Source organism: Apostichopus japonicus, chromosome 20 (genome assembly GCF_037975245.1).
Source record: "Apostichopus japonicus isolate 1M-3 chromosome 20, ASM3797524v1, whole genome shotgun sequence".
Classification (NCBI taxonomy): Eukaryota; Metazoa; Echinodermata; class Holothuroidea; order Aspidochirotida; family Stichopodidae; genus Apostichopus; species Apostichopus japonicus.
This window is the reverse complement of record NC_092580.1, coordinates 32,317,835-32,342,872: the sequence shown is the minus strand read 5'-3', so window position 1 is coordinate 32,342,872 and position 25,038 is coordinate 32,317,835. Positions and strand designations below refer to the sequence as shown.

Here is a 25,038-nt window from a genome sequence, read left to right as displayed (position 1 = left end):
TCCTAATAGTGATCAAATATGTACAAAATGGTTTCCAGAGAGCCTGGGTAAAAATGACATGATTTAATCATCTGGTAACATCTGGTAACATGCATAATGCATAAAACATTCAAAAGCTTTGTTAATTGTTAAGGGTGGGGGGAGGTGGATTGAGGCAGAAGGGGTATAGTGGTAGAGCAGGTTTTTTTGAAATTAGTCTTTTTGTATGCTAAATGTGAAGGGTACTGTCCTAATCCTTTTTTTCCTGGTTCCAAGACATTCAGTTGATAAATATAGTTGTTTTAGAGGCCTAAGCTAACCTGTTTAAATATATATTTTAAATTACATATCATGCAGAAAATCACACTGTACTGTAACTGTTCATACTGTTTCATCGTAATGACAGAAACCCCGTCTGGTATCCGTGGGCATCCCTCCATCGGCCAGGAGCAGCCTAACACAGTTCTGTCTCAGCCAGGAGAGACACTTAGGCCTGAGTCGTAACGTCTGGGCCATTGATCAACTGGCCTTGTTGCCATGGCTACCATCACACATATCAGCGATCATCGAGTTTGAATTGAATGCAGACTGTGGTGGATTTAACGAGGGAGTGGTCGCCGTTGAATTTTCAACCAACCAGGGAAAAGATTGGTCTCTCGTCCAGCAGGAGTGCTTACCAGGGAATTGTGACGGTGTCCCACTAATAGGGGAGTCTGTTTATAAGTCATCCACCTACTCAAACAGGTCAGCAAACTCTATGGATTTGATGCGATGAATGAAAAATTATTAACTTTACAAAATATACTGGACAAAGAAATTGCATATCTGATCGATGAATTTTTAAGGAAAGTTGTTATTTTTACAATAACAGTCTCTGTAACAGCATGTTGTGTGACTTTGGCCATGGGGTGCCTTTGCTCATTTCTGATGTTGTGTTAGTCAATTTATATAATTTCTACAGAATTATGCTGTTTTTTACAATTTAACTCATATTTTTGCCTACCACAAATAGTTGGTTTCGAGAAACCATTCCTTTGCCCTATCCGGCAATGACAACTAAGACCAGGTTCCGATGGAGGCAGGAGGGCATTTCTCCCGATATCCAGTGGGCGATTGATAAAGGTATTTATTGCCTGCTGTGATGGAGCAAATGACATACCTTGGGTGTTCGGTAGTGATTTTACTGATCGTGGTGATGGTGGTGGCAGCAGTGATGATTGTGGTGGTGGCAGCAGTGGGAATTTTGATGTATGATGGAACTAGTATCCAAATTCATGCAACACAATGTCAAGAGAAATACACTATCGGAGATAATTTAGTATGAAGTTAAGTCGTCTGGTAAAGTATTTCTGAGAATCTCAATCTTCAATATGAAAGAAACAGAGAATGTCAAGAAACTATTTCTGAAGTGATGGTATATATATATATATATATATATATATATATATATATGTATATATATATATATCAGCTGATATTTTGTACTCTATTCTCAGTTTACATTGGCTCGCAGTGTGAGGTCACCATGTGCTACGGTCATGGAAGATGTACTGCAGAAGGATGTGTGTAAGTTACCGCACAGTTAATTTGGGTTGTACTATATTTCTGTAAAGAAAATTGATGGAATTACACTGTAGATACATGGCGGTAAATATATAATATATCAAAATGAACTGTAGTAGGACCGTCTATGAAGAGATTGTGTACACTTTGCTTTTGTTTAATGAAAGCTTGAATAAAAATTGTTTCATAACTTCTAATTATGAAACCTCACTCCAGCGATGGTTTTTTTGGTTCCTGCATTGAAAACTATCCCTACAGCTGGAGGGAGACTACTATTTTAGGATACGGTTTTGCTCGGTTGTCAATGGTTGGTGTATGAAGCACACCCCTAAATATATTACCATAAATGAGTAAGCTGCTTCAAAGTGCCTATAACAAGTGAACTCTATCTATAAGGATGCCTTCAGGAACAGAACACCTAGCTTTTCAGTTGTTTCTTTTAGAATGGGGCAATTTATAAAACATGTTTTAATAATTTTGTAAATTGTTCTTATGATGCATTGTCAACATTTGGGAGTTCAATATCTGCCAGGGATATCAGTAAGTCTGGGCAAGATATTTAGGATTGCTCTGAGGAGCTGCTTCAAGGAGCTTAAGAGAATCAATAAATATGTTTCCCAGATTTGTTGCATGGCACTAGCATGTGTTTGAGTGCAATGACATAGCTTAAAAAGTTCAGTGGTCACCAGGAGTCTTTCATATGTAACTCTAACAGGTAGGTTATTTGTAATCTGGAATTATCAAAGTGCCATGAGCCTCCAGTGTTGTTTGTTTACAAATGCTATTCCTAGTTTTTGTAATGTCATACACCTGGCTACTCTATTCCTAGTCCTGTACCATTTCTAGGCAATTCTGTGTAACCCTAACAGAGTATTAGTATTCTGGAATTATCAAAGTGCCATGCGTCTCCAGTGTGTTTGTTTACAAATACAATTCCTAGTTTTAGTAATGTCATACACCTGACTACTGTATTCCTAGTCTTGTATCATTTCTAGGCCATCGTCTGAAGTAGGTGAGTTCCTTCAGTGGAGTAAACAAGTTTTGGGATCTGTGTAGCAACTATCACATGTTCATTTCACACAAATAACTCTCTGTTTACTATAGTATGTTGAATATTAATGAATGATTTGTTGATCTTTTCTCACTTCTCTCTCTCCATTTCAACAGCTGTGATGAGGAATACACTGGTATTAACTGTGAGATATCAGTGTTTAACTTACCCACTGAGTTTAATAGGACCTTTGAAGTCTTTTCACTGGAAGAAGATCCTTTCATACCGTATGTCAGAGGTGCTTCCCTCGGATTCAAGTGCGGTGTTTTGGTTTCCGGGAAGGCCTTAGTCTTTGATCAACCGGGCGACAGAGACATGATAACAACTGAATTTAATACTAGTACATCGGGGTGAGAAAACATTACATTCGTAATATTAATTGCTTGTGTGTGTGATATCTTCATCACTTTCTATGCAGTTTTGTACTTATCTTGAAATATAGATATAGATATAGCAAAAGCACTGCCAGTAAAAGGTTATCAAAGACTTCCATCAACTCTTAATAGGGCTCGATGATAGCTTAGTTACCTATGGCAACCTGTACCTGTTATCACATCTGTTCACACAAACCCAAAAGAATGCACATGTTGACATGTGGGAATAGCTGCATTTTGTAACCAGTTTTATATGTTTACACATGTATTGATGTGTGTGTTATTTAGTTTGAAAATGTTTTGAAATCTGTGGATTTTTTTTTACAAGTGAAAAAGTGAGACAATGTGTATGTATGTATACGTGGTGAGCCTGAGACAATCCAATCCAGTGCATCAGTAATGTGTCAAATTCTGTGTTGGTCACACAAACTCCTTTTCTTGTCTGGTGTTTAATTTCATCATTTTCAGAAATTGGATTTCTTGCAACACAAGATTCCTGTCCTAACTTTGTTCTGGGGTATCTCTCCCTATTTTCCCAGGAAAATATCTTTGGTCATATGTGACAAGGATGAAAACTGGCAGGAGTTTATTTTAATACCTTTTCATGCAAAAAAATATGGATTTTTTCCTGAGATAGTGACACAGTTCCAGATGCAAACGTCGAACCATTGACGCAGCAGTGTGTAAATGAATGTAACATGAGACATGTGACATGAGCGTTTGCACTCTACAGGTTTAAATTCTTGTGGATCTTTCTTCGGCAGATACCTGCAGTTTACAATCAGGGTCGGCAGCCATTCTACCACCAATACATGTCCATCACCTGATATGTCACATGACCGTTCTGGCGAGGTGTTGTTAATGTACTCGTGTAACGCTGGCACTACCTGGGAACTACTGAAACAATTTTACTCAATTGGTTATCGGGAACCAAGGTACAGTGTATGGAATGGTCGCATATACATTTTTATCTTAAATGATAAGGATGGGGATTTTTACTTATGTTCATTCTTGTTAAACATCAAATGATGAAACATATAGCTGAATATATAAGTTTTATGTTTGTCAAATTGGTGTCATCTTGGTGATGTATAAAAATGAGCAATGGAAGTAAATTTAAAACAAAAAAAAATCGTTCATAAAATATTTTCCAGCTGCCATATTTAGAAATTTTTCAGAATGATTTGTCTTTTCTCTTGTATATTTCAAGTTTGCTGGCTTTGGTTACCTTTTTCTTTTTTGTTGTTAAGTTTATTTGGTTTAATTTATAAGAAAAACACTCAGCCAATTATTTTTGTGCTTTGAAAATAATTGCGGTTGTTCTTAAACTGTGTTTTGTTTGTTCATTTGATTGCTTAAGTTAAATTTCCAAAGAGATCATTCAAACTGTCTTAGGTTCTTAAGAATAATGGCATTAGTATTTGTTGCTTCTTTTGTGATATTTTTCTCTCTCATGTTTAAGATACTTGCCAATGGATGGGTTGGGGGGAAGTATAACATGTTTCACCATATGTAGAGGAAATGGTTAGCAACAGCATTTCTGAAAAAACAAGAATTTCAGCTAATTTCTGCAGAAGAAAGGAATGTGAACTTGTATGATGAGGATCATAGACACTTTCATCCAATACTATTGATCATTTTGATATCCTAAATTTTCATTAATTCTGACCTCATAAATTCTAAACAGTACATTTTTAGAGACTCATTTGATTGAAATCATCAAATCAGTTGTGTTGGTGTTGAGGAATCCAAGTCAGGTAGGATGATAGATGACACGTGTCAATTAATTTACGACATGAACTAAACATTCTTTGCACTCGTCTTCTGATAATTAAGAACATATGAAGTTATTTAACCTCTGACCTGCATTTTGCTACCTCCTAATTAGTTGAGTTATTATTCATATAGATATTATTTATAAAGAAGTTTTATATATTTTCAAAATGTTTTCTTTTTCAGGACTGTTCTCATAGCGCTACCAGACGAAGCCAAAGGCAGCACTTGTAAGTTTCGATGGTGGCAACCTCAACAGTCTCGAGAAGTCCGCAGCGTTTGGGCAGTCGACAATATCCGGCTCAGCGACACGCCGTACACTATCTTTGTGAATTTCGAAGATGACAACAGAGTAGATGATGCAATCAATTTCCATTTCGGAGAAGTTGGTAATGCCTGTGGCAGGGACAGTACACTGTTGTGAGTCCTTCCTCCAATATGCAGGGAAAGTTTTTTCCCCCCTACCAAAAAAATGTCCAAATTAACTATACGAATGCCGAGAAGTTCAGCAGATATTTCGCACAGACCCATGGCATTGTACACGAAACCACTACACAAATTATGCTAACAGTAATGTATTCTCCTTACATGCCTGATATCTGGTTATGTGTTGTGTAGCAGATAATTTAAATGCCAAATTTAATTTTGAAAGATTTAGCATACAATTTTAAGATATGTGTGACACCTTCATAATTGGCTATGACATTACTGTGGGTTTCTAGCTGAAAATATAGATTGCAGCATCAAGTCTGGAGGAAGTATGTGCAAAGATGACCACAGGGATGAGGGTATGAAAACCTCTTTGAAATGACAAGTTAGCAGTCTACTGAAGATCAATGTGAGAGATAAAACTGTTAAAAGCAAACTGCCTATCTATTGCAAAACGTCTGTGTAGGTAAATATGTAACAGTCAGAAGGCCTGATGCTTAGATCCTAATGGGATCTTCTTCAAAGGCAAACTTTTGAAGAAGATCCTGCTAGGATTGAAACGTCATGCCATCTAGCTTCTACAGTTTACTGAGGAGTAAGGAAAGAAAATAGTACTATGACCCTGATCTTTGCCCTATGACCTTGAATTATTCTGTGTGTCTCATTAGGTCACCTCCATGCCCAGCCCTCCTCCCCCACCCATCTTTGTTTTGGAATTGTTTTATTCCCTCTGCAATAGAACTCCTCTTTGATGTAATTACTTTGTTTACAATTCAGTAAAATCCTTAGCAGTGGCATTGTATCTTCTGTTTCGAATCTGTTAATTTTCTTTCCTCTTATTTCAGTTTCAGCGGCAAGGACGAGAGAGATGGCCACCGTTACCTGGAGACGTATACTCTCCAACTGGGGGCAGACTATATGATTCAGTTTGATATTATTATGGGATGTGGAACGCCGTTTGGGGGAAACCTGAGAGACAGTGAGTCAAATTTTCTTTGTTTTTATCCCCATCTATTGAAACTTTGTTATATGAATTTGGTAGTTGACTGAATTGTACATCACATTGGCAGAAACCACATTCTGTATTCTGTATTCCTTCTGAAATAATAGAACAGGGGATTAAAGGAGATTTTTTTGGTAGGACTTAATTGGAAATGAAATAGACAAAGAATAAATTCCTGGCACCCTCCCTACTCCTCCATCTTGAAGCCAGTTTGAAATATGAGAAATGGTGAGAAGAGGAGCTGTTTGCTAGGAGTCTCCATTCTTGCTAAGTAATATTTTTACCTTTTATTTCTACTTACCTCTTTACATGTACTTGGTCTATGCCAACATGTGAACATCATGTAGTGATAAACTTCATAAAGAAAAGGATGAAAAAAGGCAGAACTTTTTCTCTTCCTTTAATAAAACGTCATTTGACAGTGAAAGAGTATCCTTTCTTGTTTTAATAACTTTTTTTAATAATAATAACTTAATTTTTTCAAAACTTAATTTTTGAGTCACTACCTTGTCGTGTGAAGATATTCATGATTTTCTGACATTTATCGTTGATGTTGTAGAAAAGAAGGTACATCTGGAGTTCTCATCAAATCATGGATTGTCATGGCAACCAGTGGTAAGAGAATGCTTCCAGGGTGCAGTGGACTGTGATGGGTACCATACCACCTCATCCTTTGATGACACACAGTATGAGGCCTGGCGAAGGGTCACCATTCCCTTGCCTAGTGGATTGAGGTGAGTGGGAACTACTTCAATTTGTAGATTATACATATTCAAAATTTGAAATGACCAAAAGAGAACATTGTAATACAACAAAATATGGAGGAAGAGGTCAGTTTTTACAAATTTGAGATTTGCTTAAGATTTGCTGACTAGTGGCAGAAACAGACTTGTCTGTGAAATTGAGTGCATTCTATGTTTTTTATATAATTTCAATATTTTGATTTAACTTTTAATTTCAGATGTACAGTGTCTTTTAATTTGACATTCATAACTCTCTTTTTTTCCTTCAAATTTACAATGACACAGTTATATTGCTACCTTATTCATGCAAATTAATACAAAAAGACAACAGCAGCGTATTTCATTCCATATTTAAGAGCTGTTTTGTCGAGAAATTAATGAATATATACACCTTGTTTTAAAAATATATTTTACTTACCCCAAAATTTACAAGTAAACGTAATATGCTTATATTGTATGAACATTTTTTCTCACTTTATGTATTATTTCAAAGGTAAATTTCTTGCAGGATCTAAACTTATCAAAGGTCATCCAATGTAGAAACTAAATGCCTCATTAATTAGAATCAGCTCTACAATAATGCATATGAAAATAAAACTGGATAAAAATCGGTCCATGTGGGTCAGTCTTCATCTTTCTAGTAGATTCTAGCATATTTTAAGGACAAGATTTCATTAGTTTAATCTTGAGTTGAGGCCATTAATCAAGTCTCATCCAATCTGCTATTTGCTGCAGCTCGACACCTGTAAAATTCCGATGGATTCAGTACGCTTTCTCGGGCAGCAATGTTTGGGCTGTGGATAATCTGTATATAGGAGAGCAGTGTCCTGAACTATGCAATGGACATGGACAGTGTATCCAGGGAGAATGCAGGTATGAATTAGTGAATAAAAGAAGAATCTCCTTAGACCGTGACAAATTAAAGGCTGTTTAATGATGTATAGCAGATTGGAGTTGTCACAACCTAATAAAGATATGCTGTATTGGCCCCACATATGCCAGATATTCAATTATGGTCACCTTTGGTCAAAATTCTTAAACTATTTTTATTACAACCTTGGAGGAAATTGACCTCACTGGGACGTACAGTCATCTTGTGTGTTCATTCATTATGTCTGCGGAAACTTACAAGATTAAAGACCTCCAGGAAAAGTAACTCTTGAAAAGGTTTTAGCAATTATAGCATGCTATAATTTGGGGCCAATAGTGGCTCCCTTTAAAAGGTTAACAGTACCCCAAAAAAAGCAGTTTTATTTTATCTGGGGTGGTATTATCAACTTCAGTTTGTACCATTTGATCAGGTTAATACTCCACATGAAATAAAAGTCCTATAGTTTGTGTTTGTATTGCGTGGAATAATAACATGTTAAACCAAAATTTCCTTATTCTTGTGGAGTATGTGCAAATATTTCTGTATGAAGGCTAAATTAGAAACTTTCCTCAGAAATCTAAAATTGTTAATAAATTGGATAACCCTTAGTTCAATGTAAGTAATTTTATCCTCTTTGTTTTGGATTACCAGGTGCGACCGCGGCTACGGAGGTAAAATTTGCACATCTCAAAAATTCTTACCTACCACAATCAAGAGTGATTTTGAAATCCCTTCACTGATCTTTTCTGATTGGCTTATTATCCATGGTGGGAGTGTCTCCCGAGGCCAGGAAGACTGCGGAGTCATAACCTCGGGTAGCTCCCTCTACTTCTCTGGAGTGAGTGTTCAGTTTTCTGATTTTTTTATCTAGTCTATTTCTTGTTTATTTTATTCTCTTAAAGGCAGCCAATTCTTTTTACAATGTTACGTAGCCTGTAATGCTGGACATTCAGCACACAATGCATTTGTGAACTTTCTAACATTAAAGAGGAGTCATACTTAACTTTAATAATGTTTTGTCTTATTTTGATGAATTATCCATTTCAAAGAAAAGGAATATTATTCCTCTCCATCTTCAGGTTGGTGTGCGAGAACTCATCAGCCAAGATATGAACACTGTAGGTGCAACGTTCATTGAGTTCTACATTCGAATGGCCGGGTCGGACAGATTCTGCTCGGGTATAACGAGCAGGCAAGAGGGCGTCCTACTGCAGTTTACGGTGAACGGAGGAATCGATTGGCAACTCCTACAAGAGCTTTACTTCACAGACTACAGAACTCCAACGTTGGTGGTTTGATTTCATTTTTGTACCTCTTAGTTTGAACTACAAGTTTCATATATGTATTGAACATGAAAAGGTGGGTACTGGATATAACAAAATAGTACAAAAACTTAAAATCATAAGAAAAGAAAATGTGATAATGATAACAAGTTTTGCAAACATTAATTGGGCAACAAAAGCTACTATAAGAGAATAGAGAAACAGCAAAATCAGAGATTTGAAGATAGTAAAAAAGAAACTTATTTCCATACATGGTAATGACATCACAGATCATGACTACCAAATTATCTAATTAGTTTCATTTGCTTATTTGAATGAAGAGGTGTTTCAAGTTCATCACTACTAGGATAAACAAAAGAGTGTGATCATAATTAATTTTCCCCTCCACTCCCCATAACAATAATAATGATATTGCTAGCAATGATAGTCATAATCATGATAATAACTTTGTGCACACATTAAAAATGGCCGACAAAGACAATTATTACAAAATAAAAGATACAAAGCCATAGTTTGGAGAACAGTGATGATATTACAGATTAGGATTATAGAGAAAATACTATCATGATGCAATCGTGTAATGGCCACGACTGCATTGACACTGAGTGATTTTGTCGACAAGATAAGCAACAAATTAATGTTCACCTTCAGTGTTACCAAATAGACTCCAGCTCTCCTTGCTCTTCAGATATGCTTTTCCATATTTTGAAAGTCGTCTTATAAAATCCTTGATACAAACGCAAGCACATAACCCATCTTAAATGAGAACCCTAAAGTGAGCAAGTCCGTAGTCGCCATTGTATTAGGTTCTTGATGTGAAGAACTGTTTATGGTACAACTCCTGATTATGATGGTAGTATAAACTGTAGTATCTCTTGTTGTCTTTTTATCAACAGATTCGTCCACCTTCCAGTTCCTGAGAAGGCGAGATCTACCAGCACCAGGTTCCGATGGTGGCAGCCTCAGCACTCGGGGGAGGGAACGGATCAGTGGGCCTTGGATAACATTCTCATCACAGGAGTAGCATCTGGTGAGGGCCAGCAAGAAATGCAAGTAAGTAAAACTAAGCGACACATCTCAGTAAATAATGTCACCAAAACTACTGAATCATGTACAACTAAAACCACTTCCACCGATCCATTCTGCTGGAATGTAAAGCCTTACTTCATTAATGGCGACATTTTTGTTATTCGCGGAAAGTCTGTGGAAGGGAAATGTGACAGAGAAAATTTCATATAAGGAGATATTTATATTTGAATGTCTCTGTGCACAAGATGAACTGTTTGGTTGTTTCCGAAAAGGTCAACACTATTGCTCTCAAATTATAAATAAGCGAAAAGTTCATATATTAACTTAAGCACAAATGTTCATGAAGGCTTTGTCTGCCATGCATCAACATTCATGCTAGGCCTACTAAACTTTCATAGTAGATAACACCTTAGCCTAGCCTCCTTTTCCTATATGAAAGAATCAGAGAAGAAATTGGTGTTTTCATTACCTGGTGAGGCTTTTTAAAGACTAGTTGCACTGTTTGGATGAGAGGATAATACTTGAAAGCATTCCTCCCCTCTACCACCCAACTCCCCCCACCCCCACCCCCACCCCCAAATGGACTGATCACTTTATTTAATCTGATGGGGTTGTTTCATAGAAGACTTAAAAAGAAAAAAGAATCAGTTGTATTCAAATGTGTGAGAAGTGAAGGCTGCTTAGGATACCATTGTTTAGGGAACCACACTCATTTGAATCACTTTTCTCCAATCTTCATGATCATTTAATTTTTTCGAAGATAACTTGTTGCTCTCAATCCATGATGGAACTGATATATCTATCTGCATAACAAATCACAGAGATCTAATGTTTCATTTCACTTCCATTTTGATATGTTCTTCTCAAGAATGAAGACGATGGCAGTTTTTGGATGTCGACCAGTAATTCAAGAACCTCAGAATACTGTGATTCAGACGTGTCTGTGATGTTGTTTGACGGCACTGGCGGGGATAGATTTGCTGTTACCAAGATGCTTAACGTCACTCCTGGTGATGTCATACAATTTAAGGTAAAGAAATATCTAGAAATGAAAACAAAGTTGTGATGACCAGTCAGTATAGAAAGTTATCTGTCTCTTGAAAGCACCCTCTTTTATCGTATCATCTTTGTAGGATTTCAATTCCAGCATTTAATTAAGGAAATCAAGCTGTAGAACCACCCTTACTAAGCAGGTTGTTATTATGAATTTGTAAATAGTATCCTTTAAATTCAATTTGTTCGCTTCTTTGTTGGTTTTACAATAAGGTAAAGTTGTTTTGTGTACTTACCAATGTCTGTTTTGTGTACTTACCAACCACCACGCGTTCTTCGTTACCTCTTCCGAAAAACTGCTCAAAATTCCCGGGCTAACCTTAAGTCTGCCGGGGAACGTTCATTTAAATTTGCTGCACAGGCTATTGGAATTCACTTCCAAATAGCCTTCATAGCAATTCTACATTTTCTCATTTTAAAAGCAATTTGAAGACATTTCTTCCTTCAAGCTGTTCCCGATTCATAGATTTCTTTCGTGTGTGTCCTTTTGTCCTTGTACACTCTGAGTTCTTCGGAAGATTTTGCACCTTAAAAGTATCATTTATTATTATTATTTTATTCTGCCTAGATTGTTATGGATTGCAGATCCAGTTTTGTTTACTTTGCCCCAGTGCTTTTGCAATATTCACAAGATGGTGGACAGCAGTGGGATTACGTGCTGCCACCATGTTATCCTACAACTGGTGGCAGCAGTTCATGTGCTGTGGGCGGTGACTATGATGAGGGCAGTATTTATCACATGGGAAAATACCAGCTGTGGAATCTTGTTACCATACCAATCCCAGAAAAGGCATTTGGAAGGTAATTGTGCCTGTTTTTCAATGACGTTTCTATAATTATTATTCATGCATGAGTCACTCACACAATGAATATTGATGTTTTGAAAATGTATAAAATGTCCAACGGTATTTTTTATTCACATAGCAGCAGCTGTGTGTCTGTTAGGCTTGGGATCGGAAAATGTGTTTTTTATTTGTTGTTTCTTTCCTATTTCCAGCCAAGTCCAGTTTAGATGGTGGCAGGAGGAGGACAGGTATGCCCCTGTCTTTGCCCTGTCAGACGTCCACATTGGACGGCCTTGCCCTAAGAATTGTAACAACCATGGTGTTTGCCACACTGGTAGCTGTCACTGTGAGCAAGGCTACTTTGGTAAGTACGTCCACTGCTGTAAACCCTCAACATCATGAAATACTCATGACTTGCAATACATGTCTTAGATTACAAAATTCCTGAGTTTCGACGGATTTTAGCTAATCGCTAAAAAGACGCTATGAAGTAGTCTGAAAGAATCATTGCAAGATGATAATGATTTACAGCAGAAAGGAAATATATATTTTCCATGTTTCAAAACCTTATTTTGTGTGTACTTTCATAACCATTAAATAGAAAAGGTTACCTTTATTTCAAGGTCAACTGGTTTCATACTTACTATTCTAATTTCTTTCTCTTGAGAATTCTTCGAAAGTTTAATATCTGTCTTGTTTTTGATTGACCCTACACAGAACCTCACTGCGAACCAATCCTTACCCCGCCATTCGGATTACGTGACACCTTTGTGAACGGCCGGAAGGGCAATAGCTGGGAGCAGGTCATCGGTGCCACAGTGGGCCAAGAATGTGGAGTGGTCAAGATGGATGACTCCCTCCAGTTTGGAGCTCATGGTCCAAGAGAGGGCCGAACCCTGCCTCTGAACACCACCAGCTTAAGGTAGGTCATCCGTTTAGAGAGAGGGAGGGCCGTTATTGTAATGGGAGGGTGGTGGACTAGGGTTGTTGCTACTTGAATGTTAAGGCAATGAAGACATGTGTGAGCAATTTACACCCAAATTGCAAATTGCTAAAGTATCCTGACAGTGCAAACGCTGATTAGTTAGAAGTGGATTTTATTGAAGTTGCGTTTAATTCCCAGCTGTTGTGATATTGAGAAATAGTTTACAAAGTCTTTTTTAGAGTAAAAATAATTCCTGCTGCTAATACAGTCTATCCACCGAGTGAAAAGTATTTTGTCTCAGTTCACACCCACAAGACCCCCCCCCATCACCTTCCTCCATCCCTCTCTAGCCACATACCCTACTTTGTGATGCCACTTAAGCTGTCCACAATACTTTAAGACAGATATGCAGCAGAAGATCCAGTAAACACCTCAACCTCCTCAATTCATTATTACCAAAAAAAATGGGCAAAGAATTTACTTCAAAGGAATAAACTAGGATTCACATCTGCTTCACACTAATTATTGCAAACAGTTTTATAGCGAGATAAGTTAGTTCTCTCTTTACCTTTGTGGATATCAAATGAAGGTTTCTATACATAAATAGTGTATTTAAGAGTCATGCCATACAAATTAGTGGTGTCATAGCAACGTTACATTTGGCAAGTTTTCAGGTATTCTTTTTCCCCTCTTTCAGAATGCTTCAATTCTTTGTCAAGATTGGTAGCTCACTACCAAAGAGTCGCTGCTTTCCGGCCTCTAGCCAGAACGAAAGTGTCATAATACAATACTCAAGCGATAACTCCATATCGTGGCATACCCTAAAGTTATTAGACCCCACAGTGATGGAGGAGGGGACACTGGAGGTCACTCTCGAGTTATTGCCAGATGCCAAAGCTCCCTATGTCATGTTCCGATGGTGGCAACCTCTCATTTCTGCAGGTAAGCCTCCTCCTGGTCAAAACTTCAAATTTGTTTATTCCTTCTTTTTTTTGTGAATTTGTGACCTTCTTCATTTTGGATCTGTTGGTTACTATGGCTACCAGTGATCTTCCATGGCTTGTGGTTTTCTCAGAATTTGAGAATATTGCCAGAGCATTGATGGACTTTGAAATCAGTCAAATAGGCCATTTAGCTCAAGCCTTGGTCCCTAGTAGCAGGAATTCCAAAAGGAATTTTATCAATCTCGTACTTGATTAAATTTTTTTTTACTGGAACAAGTTTTCAGATGGGTTTATCAATAATTTCATTATTAAATCTGACAAGCTAAAACTGCGGGATCTTTTCAACTACCTGCTCGATATTTTTCTTTCTTTAGGACAATCCAGAGCATCATGGGCTTTAGATGACGTCCTCATCGGTGCTAATGACACTCACTCCCTGGGATTCGATGATGAATTTGATCCTCAGCCTTCTAACAACTGGTATTCCTTAATGGGATCAACACCAGAGGTATTCTGCCAGTCAGACCAACAGGCTATCGTATTTGGTCGTAGACAAGGTATACATTTTGATTTTCATGGATGTCTGGTGTGTTTCAACAACATATATTGACAAGACCATTACCCAACTGACAGATCTATTAAAATACTCTTAAGAAAAAATATTGAGAACTTGTTTACTCGAGGCTTGTAGATATTTCCATATCCTTAATGGCAATCACTTTATTAAAGATTTTTCAAATAAATGCATTAAAACCAAAAGAGGCAGTGTAAAACTATACAATAAATTTCAACTCAAAGTATAGATTATTCCCTTTATGAAGAGCTAACATTAATTGCTGTTTTTGTTGTCTAAACAATAAGTCAGTAAGTACCACCTTATGTTGATTGGTGGGTGTGATTTCCTCTCTTTGCCTCTCTCTTTCACCCAGATTCTCCACGGTATGCCGAGACGTGGGACTTTGAGATGACGACGGTCGCATTCCTGCAGTTTGACCTCACCATGAGGTGTGGCGGTGACCCGTCTATTCCTGACCGCTACCCTGTGACGTTAGAGTACTCTCGAGACATGGGACGTACTTGGCACCTGGTTGTGGAGGAGTGCATACCGCCTGATATGAGCTGCGGAAAATACAGACTGGGTAGCAATTACAAGGCACAGATGTTTACAAATTGGACTAGGGTCACAATATTACTTCCAGAGGGTGCTGTGTAAGTGAAGATAATTTTCAGTCAAATTTTGTCTTTAGCTAAACACATGATTATTGCCAATTTAAGCGATAAGATTGATCAGAACTATTGATCACCCCAAACACCTCTTGAAACCACCCCATACCACTCCAAGCCACTCCAAACCACCCCATACCTCTCCAAACCACCCCATACCACTCCAAGCCACTCGATATCTCTCCAAACCATCCCATATCTCTCCAAACCATCCCATACCGCTCCAAACCGTCCCGTACGTCTCCAAACCACCCCATACCTCTCCAAGCCACTCTAAAGCACACCAAACCATCCGTCCCTTTCCTCTCCAAACCACAACTCACCACATGGCCTGTTACTTCAATGACTTAATAGAGAACTTTACAAGACAAAATAGTTTGTGACAATAGTAGTATGCTGCCCTCTACTTAAAAGCAGCTGCCATTGGACAAGGAACTAATCAATCTCGAACTTTCCATTTTTTTTTCCATTTAGCCTTGGGTATTAATTTATACCCCCCCCACATAAAAAACATTTAAGAAGAGCCTTGTTTCACTTATAGTTTGGAAAAATGTTAAACTTGAAACATTTGCTTCAATAGCTTTTGTAGAAACTCTAGCCATCGTGTTATGTAAGAATCTAGTAGGTATGTCGTAACGTTTCATGATACCTACATTTAGTGTACTCTTCCGTTTCTATTAAACTCTGCACAAAGCTTGTAACTTGTTTTGATGATTCTCCCTTCTTAGAACCAAATCCACCCGTTTTAGATGGAGTCAGCCCAGGTTCTCAGGCATTAATGCTGGATGGGCATTGGACAACGTTCATGTTGGCGGTGGGTGTCCCTGGCTCTGTTCTGGACACGGAAGATGCTTTGAGAACCAATGCATGTAAAGTATCTAATTTCAGATGCATGTAAAGTATCTAATTTCAGATGCATGTAAAGTATCTAATTTCACAAAGTCTTATTTTATATCTGAACTATAATCTTTTAACCTGATATACTGTTGATGTTCTTTACAAGTGAATTAATTCCATTTTATTGTTAAATTCATCTATATATTGCTTTTTTATCATTGCCAACTGAAAACTTTCCAAGAATGCTTGTTTTTTTGTTTATAAACCTTTCAAAAGCATTTTTAAAACTGAGGATTAAAAAATATGCAAAAATTAGTGCTCTTGTTTACACCGAGGACAAATTGCAACCAATAATATCTAGTTGTAATTAGTTAAAGAACAATGGAAAACTTACTTTCCTATTCGAATTCTGTGTATTACCTTTTGATTTCTTTGTTTGTTTTGCACAATAATATCCAGCTGTTAACTTCCTTACATAACCATTTTTTCGATTTTGCGGGTTGCCTAAATATACATATTAAACTGTGAAATTGGTTTGTGTTATAAAGTGTAGAACTTTGATATCGTCAGTGAAAATATTGGTTTGAAAATATTTCTTCTACTAGCTTTTAGTTGTTTCTTAGAATAATCAGAACTTTGGTCTTAAACTTTTCCAAACAGCAGAGTTTGCTTGACCAAACCGATGTCCATTGCATAATAATCGCCATGTTTATGAAAGTGGAGTAGGCCATTGTACTTTTACTATGAGTTTGGTTACTTTGGGAATGAATAAGAAGTAATTTAATTTCGACATCTTCACTCGTTAAAATTTTCTTTACTGCAAACTAACAGTAGTTTACGTGGACACATAACTGGTCTAATATTTACAATAAATGAACTGGCCATCCATCAGGAAAAGTAAAAGGATGTTTGCTCTGTATGTTTGTGTGTTTATCTTTCTGAACGTTCAGATATTTAGTGAGTTTAGACACTTGCACAACTTCCAACATCAGCCATCGAGAGATCTGTTTCTGTAAACTTTGACCTAATGCCTTTACTTGGTTCATCAATATAAAAGTATGTAACACTCAGTGTTACATTAAACACAATATTTTGAGCAAAGTGTAAAAATTGTTGTGCTCCTCTTGTGATTTAATGCCATTCATACATTTCATAACAGATGTGATCCTGGTTACAATCATGGCAACTTTTGTGCACCCTTCGTGACACTGCCTAAGCAGTTAAAGGAGACTTTTGATGGACCCCTTTCAACTCAACTCTGGAATAGAAACCTTGGATCTTTCATTGGCATTCAGTGTGGTAGATTGGTTTCCAGTACCGCTATAATATTCAACCAGGTTTGGTATAATGTGATCTAATCATCAAAACTGTTTTGTTTCATAGTATTATTACCACTTGAACAGATTGGTAACGGAAAACGTACTTGGAAATAAAGCTTAAGAAACCAATGTATTGCTAAAGTCACTGGTCAGCAAGATGATTGAAAGAGGATTATATGTGGGCTGTAGAATCTTTGCAGTAAATATCCTTAACAACATAACACAGTTATAACTGTATTATCAGTGATACTGTATATCAACCTTATAGGCCTGCAAAGAATACTGAACACTAATGTTAGTTATTTGATTACTTCTGCATTTGAACATATTAATACACCTGCAAAGAATACTGAACACTAATGTTTGTTGTATCGGTAATTCTGCATTTGAACATATTAATACACCTGCAAAGAATACTGAACACTAATGTTTGTTGTATCGGTAATTCTGCATTTGAACATATTAATACACCTGCAAAGAATACTGAAAACTAATGTTTGTTGTATCAGTACTTATGCATTTCAACACATTAATACACCTGCAAGGAATACTGAACATTAATGTTTGTTGTATGGATACCTCTGCATTTCAACACATTAATACACCTGCAAAGAATACTGAACACTAATGTTTGTTGTATCAAAACCTCTGCATTTCAACACATTAATACACCTGCAAAGAATACTGAACATTAATGTTTGTTGTATGGATACCTCTGCATTTCAACACATTAATACACCTGCAAAGAATACTGAACACTAATGTTTGTTGTATCAAAACCTCTGCATTTGAACATATTAATACACCTGCAAAGAATACTGAAAACTAATGTTTGTTGTATCAGTACTTATGCATTTCAACACATTAATACACCTGCAAGGAATACTGAACACTAATGTTTGTTGTATCGGTAATTCTGCATTTCAACATATTAATACACCTGCAAAGAATACTGAACACTAATGGTTGTTGTATCGGTAATTCTGCATTTCAACACATTAATACACCTGCAAAGAATACTGAACACTAATGTTTGTTGTATCAAAACCTCTGCATTTCAACACATTAATACACCTGCAAAGAATACTGAACATTAATGTCTGTTGTATCAAAACCTCTGCATTTCAACACATTAATACACCTGCAAAGAATACTGAACACTAATGTCTGTTGTATCGATACCTCTGCATTTCAACATATTAATACACCTGCAAAGAATACTGAACATTAATGTTTGTTGTATGGATACCTCTGCATTTCAACATATTAATACACCTGCAAAGAATACTGAACATTAATGTTTGTTGTATCGATACCTCTGCATTTCAACACATTAATACACCTGCAAAGAATACTGAACACTAATGTCTGTTGTATCGATACCTCTGCATTTCAACATATTAATACACCTGCAAAGAATACTGAACATTAATGTCTGTTGTATGGATACCTCTTCATTTCAACACATTAATACACCTGCAAAGAATACTGAACATTAATGTTTGTTGTATGGATACCTCTGCATTTCAACATATTAATACACCTGCAAAGAATACTGAACATTAATGTCTGTTGTATCGATACCTCTGCATTTCAACATATTAATACACCTGCAAAGAATACTGAACATTATTGTCTGTTGTATGGATACCTCTGCATTTCAACACATTAATACACCTGCAAAGAATACTGAACATTAATGTTTGTTGTATGGATACCTCTGCATTTCAACATATTAATACACCTGCAAAGAATACTGAACACTAATGATTGTTGTATTGGTAATTCTGCATTTCAACATATTAATACACCTGCAAAGAATACTGAACACTAATGTTTGTTGTATGGATACCTCTGCATTTCAACACATTAATACACCTGCAAAGAATACTGAACATTAATGTTTGTTGTATGGATACCTCTGCATTTCAACATATTAATACACCTGCAAAGAATACTGAACATTAATGTTTGTTGTATGGATACCTCTGCATTTCAACATATTAATACACCTGCAAAGAATACTGAACATTAATGTTTGTTGTATGGATACCTCTGCATTTCAACACATTAATACACCTGCAAAGAATACTGAATACTAATGTTTGTTTTAACGAAACCTCTGCATTTCAACACATTAATACACCTGCAAAGAATACTGAACAGTAATGTTTGTTGCATCAGTACTTCTGCATTTCAACACATTAATACACCTGCAATGACGCTGAACACTAATGTTTTTTATTCCTTTACCTCTCCCATTCTCTTCTCTCTCTCATTTCTTGTTTACTCTCCTCTCCGAGCAGCCAGGGATTAGAATGCTAGAAACCGTAGATCTGGACGCCAGCTTAATGGACTTTATCCAGTTCACTCTTCAATTTGGTTGTACCTCTATGGATCCCACTGGAAGCACCCCACCCAGTCCTCTCCTCATCCAATTCTCTTACAATGGTGGCATAACATGGGAACTGGTAGCAGAGTTGGCCCCCAGGGACTCCCTTAGTGCCAAATATTACAGCATGCAGTTACCATCGCAGGCTCGAATGAAGACCACACGGTTCAGATTCTGGCAACCATACCATTCCGGGAGAGGGGATGTATGGGTCCTGGATAATTTACTGATCGGTGGTGACCTCCTCAATCGAGGTCAAATAGGAGCCAACTTCGATGACACAATCTCAGAGGAGAACTTTCTATTTTATCCTGGAGGAGAGATTGGGAACTTTTGTGATGGGGAAGACTTTAACACATCAAGAGAGTGAGTAGCTATAATGATTATGTTGCACAAATGTTTCTGAATGTGTTTGTCCGGGTGTATGTCTGTGTGTGTGTTTATCTATGTGTGTGTTTTTTGTGTAGTTTGTTTGTGTGTCTATTGGGTGTGTCTATCTATTTGGGGCTCTTCTTTTTTTTTTAATTAGATAATTTTACTGTAAATTGTGAAACAGCAAAGAATTTTGGACCTAGAACTTTACTAAGAGCATATGAAGACCATCATTTGTTGTTTACCATATTCAAATCTGGCTGCCTCCTGTAGTGAATATTAAAACAAAGCTGTTCTGTTTTTGTTATTCCGAACTTTTCAGAATTTGTTAATCTGTTGACAAGGGGATTCTTTGTTTTAAAACCAAGTATTAGATACCATTTTGCATATTGTATCCAACCATTATAACATATCAATGATGTTATTTTTAGTTATAAGTTATTACGTACAGATTAGAGGGTCCGACGTTTCAATCCTAGCAGGATCTTCTTCAAATGCAAACTTAAACGATAAACAGAAAGAGCACATTAAATGCTAGAAAGATAGACAGACAACTACTTTGGACCACTGAGCAACAAAAGGAGTCAAAATAAGCCAAACAAAGCTGATTAAAAACTTTGCAGTAGATATTAAGAAGTCTGTTAACATGCTTTGTTTTGTTTTTAATTATTCATGAGTAATTTTGATAATTTCTGTTTGTGAATCTAATTTGTCTTTGATTTCAAGGGCCATACCTGAATGAAAAGAGAATGTTTGGTAAATTATTCAATCATCTTAACATCTCTTGCATGACCCTTCTTTTGCTTTCAGAGGTAATTCGTTGGTGTTCTCTGATGCTCTTGGTGAACATTCGGTGACAACGAGAAACATTGACGTAGACACCGACACAGTATTGCAATTCAAGGTAAAGTGGATAGTCGCACACTCGAATGTTTGACACTTGTAATAATAATTATTATAATATTATATAATAAGTAGGAAATTGTCAGAGTAAGTTAATAGTTTTTTATGTGGTTACGTGTGTCTATGTGAACAAGGCGACAACCTTTCATGGTCGCTCCCAACAGGAACTAAGAACGGAAGGAAACATTTGCACACGTGTAAATAAGCAAATAGTTTTCATGTACTATACCATATGGGCAATTAGTTTCGCAGAGTTGTACTAAAGAAAGTCCATCCTTGGAGTAATTAGAATTTGGTTTTGACATTTCTGGTGGTTCTAGCTCTTCATTTTTTGTCCATTGACCATCAAGTAAATATAATTCCACTTCAACTTGATTTCAACCATTGTAACAAAGAAAACAACAAAAGAAAACTACTGAAAGCTTGTTTTTGTGAACCCCTGTGATAGTACATAGATATGTACACATAAACATACAGAAAAATAAACTACTATCTCAGTCCACATTAATTATAATTCCCCTTCCCTTTCCCTCCCCCCCCCCACACTTCGCTATGACCACTACTTAATGTTAATACTCCAAGAAATATATTATAACACTTACCTAATAGTGAGACTAATAGATTAAATATTTAATATTTCAAATATGGTCCACAGATCAATGTAGGATGTTCAACGATGTCGTCGGCCGAGGACCCTGTCCGTTTAGAGTTCTCCGCTGATAACGGTGTGACCTGGCATCTGGTTCAGGAAGATTGCTTCGGCGATGATCGTTCCAAGAGCAATGGTTGCTCCGGTGATCTGTCTCCACCGAGCATTTACTACAGCGGAGCAATACCAGGCTGGAGGAGATACCTTATACCACTGGCAAACCTGCACTTCTGTGGGTGAGTCATACACCATCATGAATATTCAATAATCTTAAACTGCATCCTGGACTTACTAGAAATGTTCAGGGTGGGGGAGGGGGGAGTGAGGGAAGGACAGCTGTGGGTTATGAGGAGAAACTACTTTTCACTTCTTGTGATAAGATGTGCGTGATAGTTTTGATTGGATATAGAGCATGCACAGATTCAAGTGGTGGGAATGAGGGGTTGGGTTGTAATGAGGGGTTGGGGTGGGAATGAGTGATGGTAATGAGGAGTTGGGGTGGTAATGCATGGTGGTCATGCAAGTTGGGTGTGGTGGTAATGAGGGATTGGGGTGGTAATGAGTGGTGTTAATGAGGGGTTGTGGTGTAATGAGAGGTTGGGGTGGTCATGGGGGGGTAGGGTGGTAATGAGTGGTGGTAATGTTTTGCTGTCTTGGAATAAACCCTCCAAAAACTAATCATTTTGATTAAAAAGAGTTTTAACCTAACCTAACTTTTTGCATGATGCTTTGAATTTAGAAAGTTACATTTTGAATTCCGGCGTTTTATTTCTCTTTGTTTTGAAGGACGATCCGTTTCCGTTGGTACCAGGGTAATTTTACCAGCACCATGAGACCCCCATCCTGGGCCCTGGATGATGTTTACATTGGGCCATCGTGTCCCAATAACTGTTATGGCCATGGGACCTGTTTGAGGGGAATTCATTGCATCTGTGATCCAGGCTACTCAGGGTGGTCCTGTGCATACGGAGAAGCCAAGCCTTACTTCCTGAAGGACGATTTTGAAGGTGAATATTCTTGTCTGCAAGATGTAACTCAAGCAAAATGTAATCCATGCAAAATGCAATCCGTGTAATATGTAATCAGTGCAAAATATAATCTGTGCAAACTATAATATTTGCAAAATATAATCTGTGCAAAATATAATCTGTGCATAATGTAATCCATTCAAAATGTAGTCCATGCAAAATGTAATCAGTGCAAACTTGTGTTGAAGCTAATAACACCCAAGAACCCACAGACAGATTTTAATGTTGTGTTTGTTGCTCAGAGGAGCTGATCAGCTTGGAAAATATTACATCTATGGAAATTACTTTTAGCCAAATTAGTAAAGTATTATTGATATGGGACTTGAGTACATTTACTTGAATTGTTCAACTGGTTAAACTGATCTCTATTTTCATTGATGAGGACCATTAGCAGTCTGGCAAAAGGGAGGCAAAGGTGAAGGTGATGGGGCAACAGAAAGTGATGGAATAGGAGATGGAGAGGTTAAATGAAATCATTATACTTTCTTGGATAACTTAAACTCCTGTAGGATAATATAGGTAAATGTGTTTATCTGGAATGTTGATCAATGTTTGACACAATGCATACCTCTCCAAATCATTGGAGTATAGGATAGCTCAGCATGGATGTAACCATAGTTCTCATTCAGTGCTTTATCCCCACAGAAATATCATGGTTAGGCTGACCAAGGTGATAACATGGCAGTTGTATATACACTGTGCACAATGATCCCTTATATTACAGCTAATGCTTTACCAGGAAAATGTTGATAGTAAAGAACACATGTTGAATATAATTAGCTTCATGTAAACAATGGGTCATATGTATAATACTCTGTTGGCTGTATTTTGCAGGACTTATTAATCCCATGAAATATCTGGAGTGGAGTGGAGCTGAAAGGACCAAGAAATGTGGGATTATAATAACGGGCAAGAACCTCCATTTCACCGGGACAGGGATCAGAATTCTCATGACCAAAGATTTAGATCTGAGTATTGCCAGGTACAAAATTAAAACATTGAATTATGGGCTAGCCGTACTATATTCCACTGATATATTTCTAATGTTTCTACCGTCCCAATGGCAAGGTTAAAATGTTTCATAATTGATTTGAAGTTCTTGGCAATTTAGATATAATATTGTTTTCATAAATATATGCAAATATCAATACAATTAAGTCGTCTTAATAGATGAGGAGCCATTATGCTGCGGTAACCAACAATTCAGACTCAGCATTTTTTATCACTGAGATTCATATATATCAGTTGAGATGTCTGACCACTTGATCAGCTTTATTATAATTCATTAAGCACCTGGTCACTCGATATGAGGATTGTAAGTCAGTGTTATTTAATAATCAGATAGTTTGCAATCAGATAAGAGAGAAAATAATATATGCATCACACTAAAAGACTAGTTTAATGTTTTTCTCTAAAAGGCTTTCTTTCACAAACATATTTTTAATCTGTCTACTCTATGTAGGCCTAATTGTATTATTGTTTTGTGGACAATTTGCAAAGAAACTAAATTAAATTTCAGCTACAGTCGATGAATTATGTTCCTGCATGATTACCCTTCAGCAACTGTATGGGTCAGTAGGCCTGGACGATGTCAAAGACAGCACGGTTTGTCATCAACAGGGTTATTATGAGGAAAAACTATCATACACATTTCCATCATATCCAATCATATCTCGTTATAATTTCCAGTTACAATGAATATTCTGTCTTCCCAGTGAAATCCATTTCTTCATCCGACTTGGCTGTGTTCGTGAGGCACCTAACGCTAAGAGCCATCCTATCTTACTCCAGTACTCTATAGATGGCGGCATCACCTGGCAACCAATTATTGAAATCCCTTTTACAGAGTCTAACCATCTGCTTAACAATAAAGTTGCCTTGGAGATACCTTTGAGAGCACAGACAAACTCTACGAGACTTAGATGGTGGCAGCCTTCAAGGAATGGAGAGTTTTTAGATGATTGGGCCATTGATCAGGTAATCATTGTGATTGATTGATTGATTGATTGATCAATTAATTATGTACATGTTCATTTCAATAATTACCAATTTGCAATTCAACCTTGTCTATCTTTGATTTCACTGCACTACTCATCTTTTGGCAGTCTCCCAGAATATTTTTTAGCTGCATATATGATTTTACTGGTCTGCATATCGTTGTCACAGTAACGAGAAACCTAATGAATAATTTGAGCTGTTTCTGTAGTAAACATATTTCAGGTCAATAAGGCTTCCCCACCTCAATATGCTTTCTTCATACAAGTGTTATTGGTTTTGGAAACTTTAAATCTTACACAAGTGATTGTCACTATTTAGTCGTAACTGTGACAAGAGACTACAGTAGATTAAATTAGAAACTGAAAGGTAGACCGCCCTCTTGCCAGTTACATTAATGTTCCAATGGTTGTATCTGTTTCAATCAATTTTAGGAGAAAGCATAATACTTCATTTTCTTCATGGAGAGGAAATGCTTTATTGTACATGTTAGCATTTAAGATGTTCTGTTTCA

At 37.0% G+C, this 25,038-nt stretch overlaps 1 protein-coding gene across 2 annotated transcripts in view; it reads left to right on the top strand.

Annotated features, from left to right (window-relative positions):
- Window positions 1-25,038, top strand: part of LOC139961669 (reelin-like) — a 65,176-nt gene that overhangs the window by 20,890 nt on the left and 19,248 nt on the right. For both annotated transcript variants that reach the window (XM_071961053.1, XM_071961054.1), the window contains exons 11-37: window positions 386-723; window positions 992-1,101; window positions 1,476-1,545; window positions 2,710-2,943; window positions 3,732-3,902; window positions 4,927-5,160; window positions 6,015-6,148; window positions 6,732-6,906; window positions 7,651-7,788; window positions 8,438-8,624; window positions 8,866-9,071; window positions 9,966-10,122; window positions 10,967-11,128; window positions 11,720-11,952; window positions 12,149-12,300; window positions 12,654-12,858; window positions 13,559-13,803; window positions 14,180-14,362; window positions 14,735-15,014; window positions 15,758-15,898; window positions 17,026-17,203; window positions 19,492-19,943; window positions 20,760-20,853; window positions 21,508-21,737; window positions 22,288-22,508; window positions 23,364-23,511; window positions 24,245-24,506. In XM_071961053.1, the coding sequence (XP_071817154.1) occupies window positions 386-723; window positions 992-1,101; window positions 1,476-1,545; window positions 2,710-2,943; window positions 3,732-3,902; window positions 4,927-5,160; window positions 6,015-6,148; window positions 6,732-6,906; window positions 7,651-7,788; window positions 8,438-8,624; window positions 8,866-9,071; window positions 9,966-10,122; window positions 10,967-11,128; window positions 11,720-11,952; window positions 12,149-12,300; window positions 12,654-12,858; window positions 13,559-13,803; window positions 14,180-14,362; window positions 14,735-15,014; window positions 15,758-15,898; window positions 17,026-17,203; window positions 19,492-19,943; window positions 20,760-20,853; window positions 21,508-21,737; window positions 22,288-22,508; window positions 23,364-23,511; window positions 24,245-24,506 (5,340 nt within the window). The remainder of the gene's footprint in view (window positions 1-385; window positions 724-991; window positions 1,102-1,475; window positions 1,546-2,709; window positions 2,944-3,731; window positions 3,903-4,926; window positions 5,161-6,014; window positions 6,149-6,731; window positions 6,907-7,650; window positions 7,789-8,437; window positions 8,625-8,865; window positions 9,072-9,965; window positions 10,123-10,966; window positions 11,129-11,719; window positions 11,953-12,148; window positions 12,301-12,653; window positions 12,859-13,558; window positions 13,804-14,179; window positions 14,363-14,734; window positions 15,015-15,757; window positions 15,899-17,025; window positions 17,204-19,491; window positions 19,944-20,759; window positions 20,854-21,507; window positions 21,738-22,287; window positions 22,509-23,363; window positions 23,512-24,244; window positions 24,507-25,038) is intronic.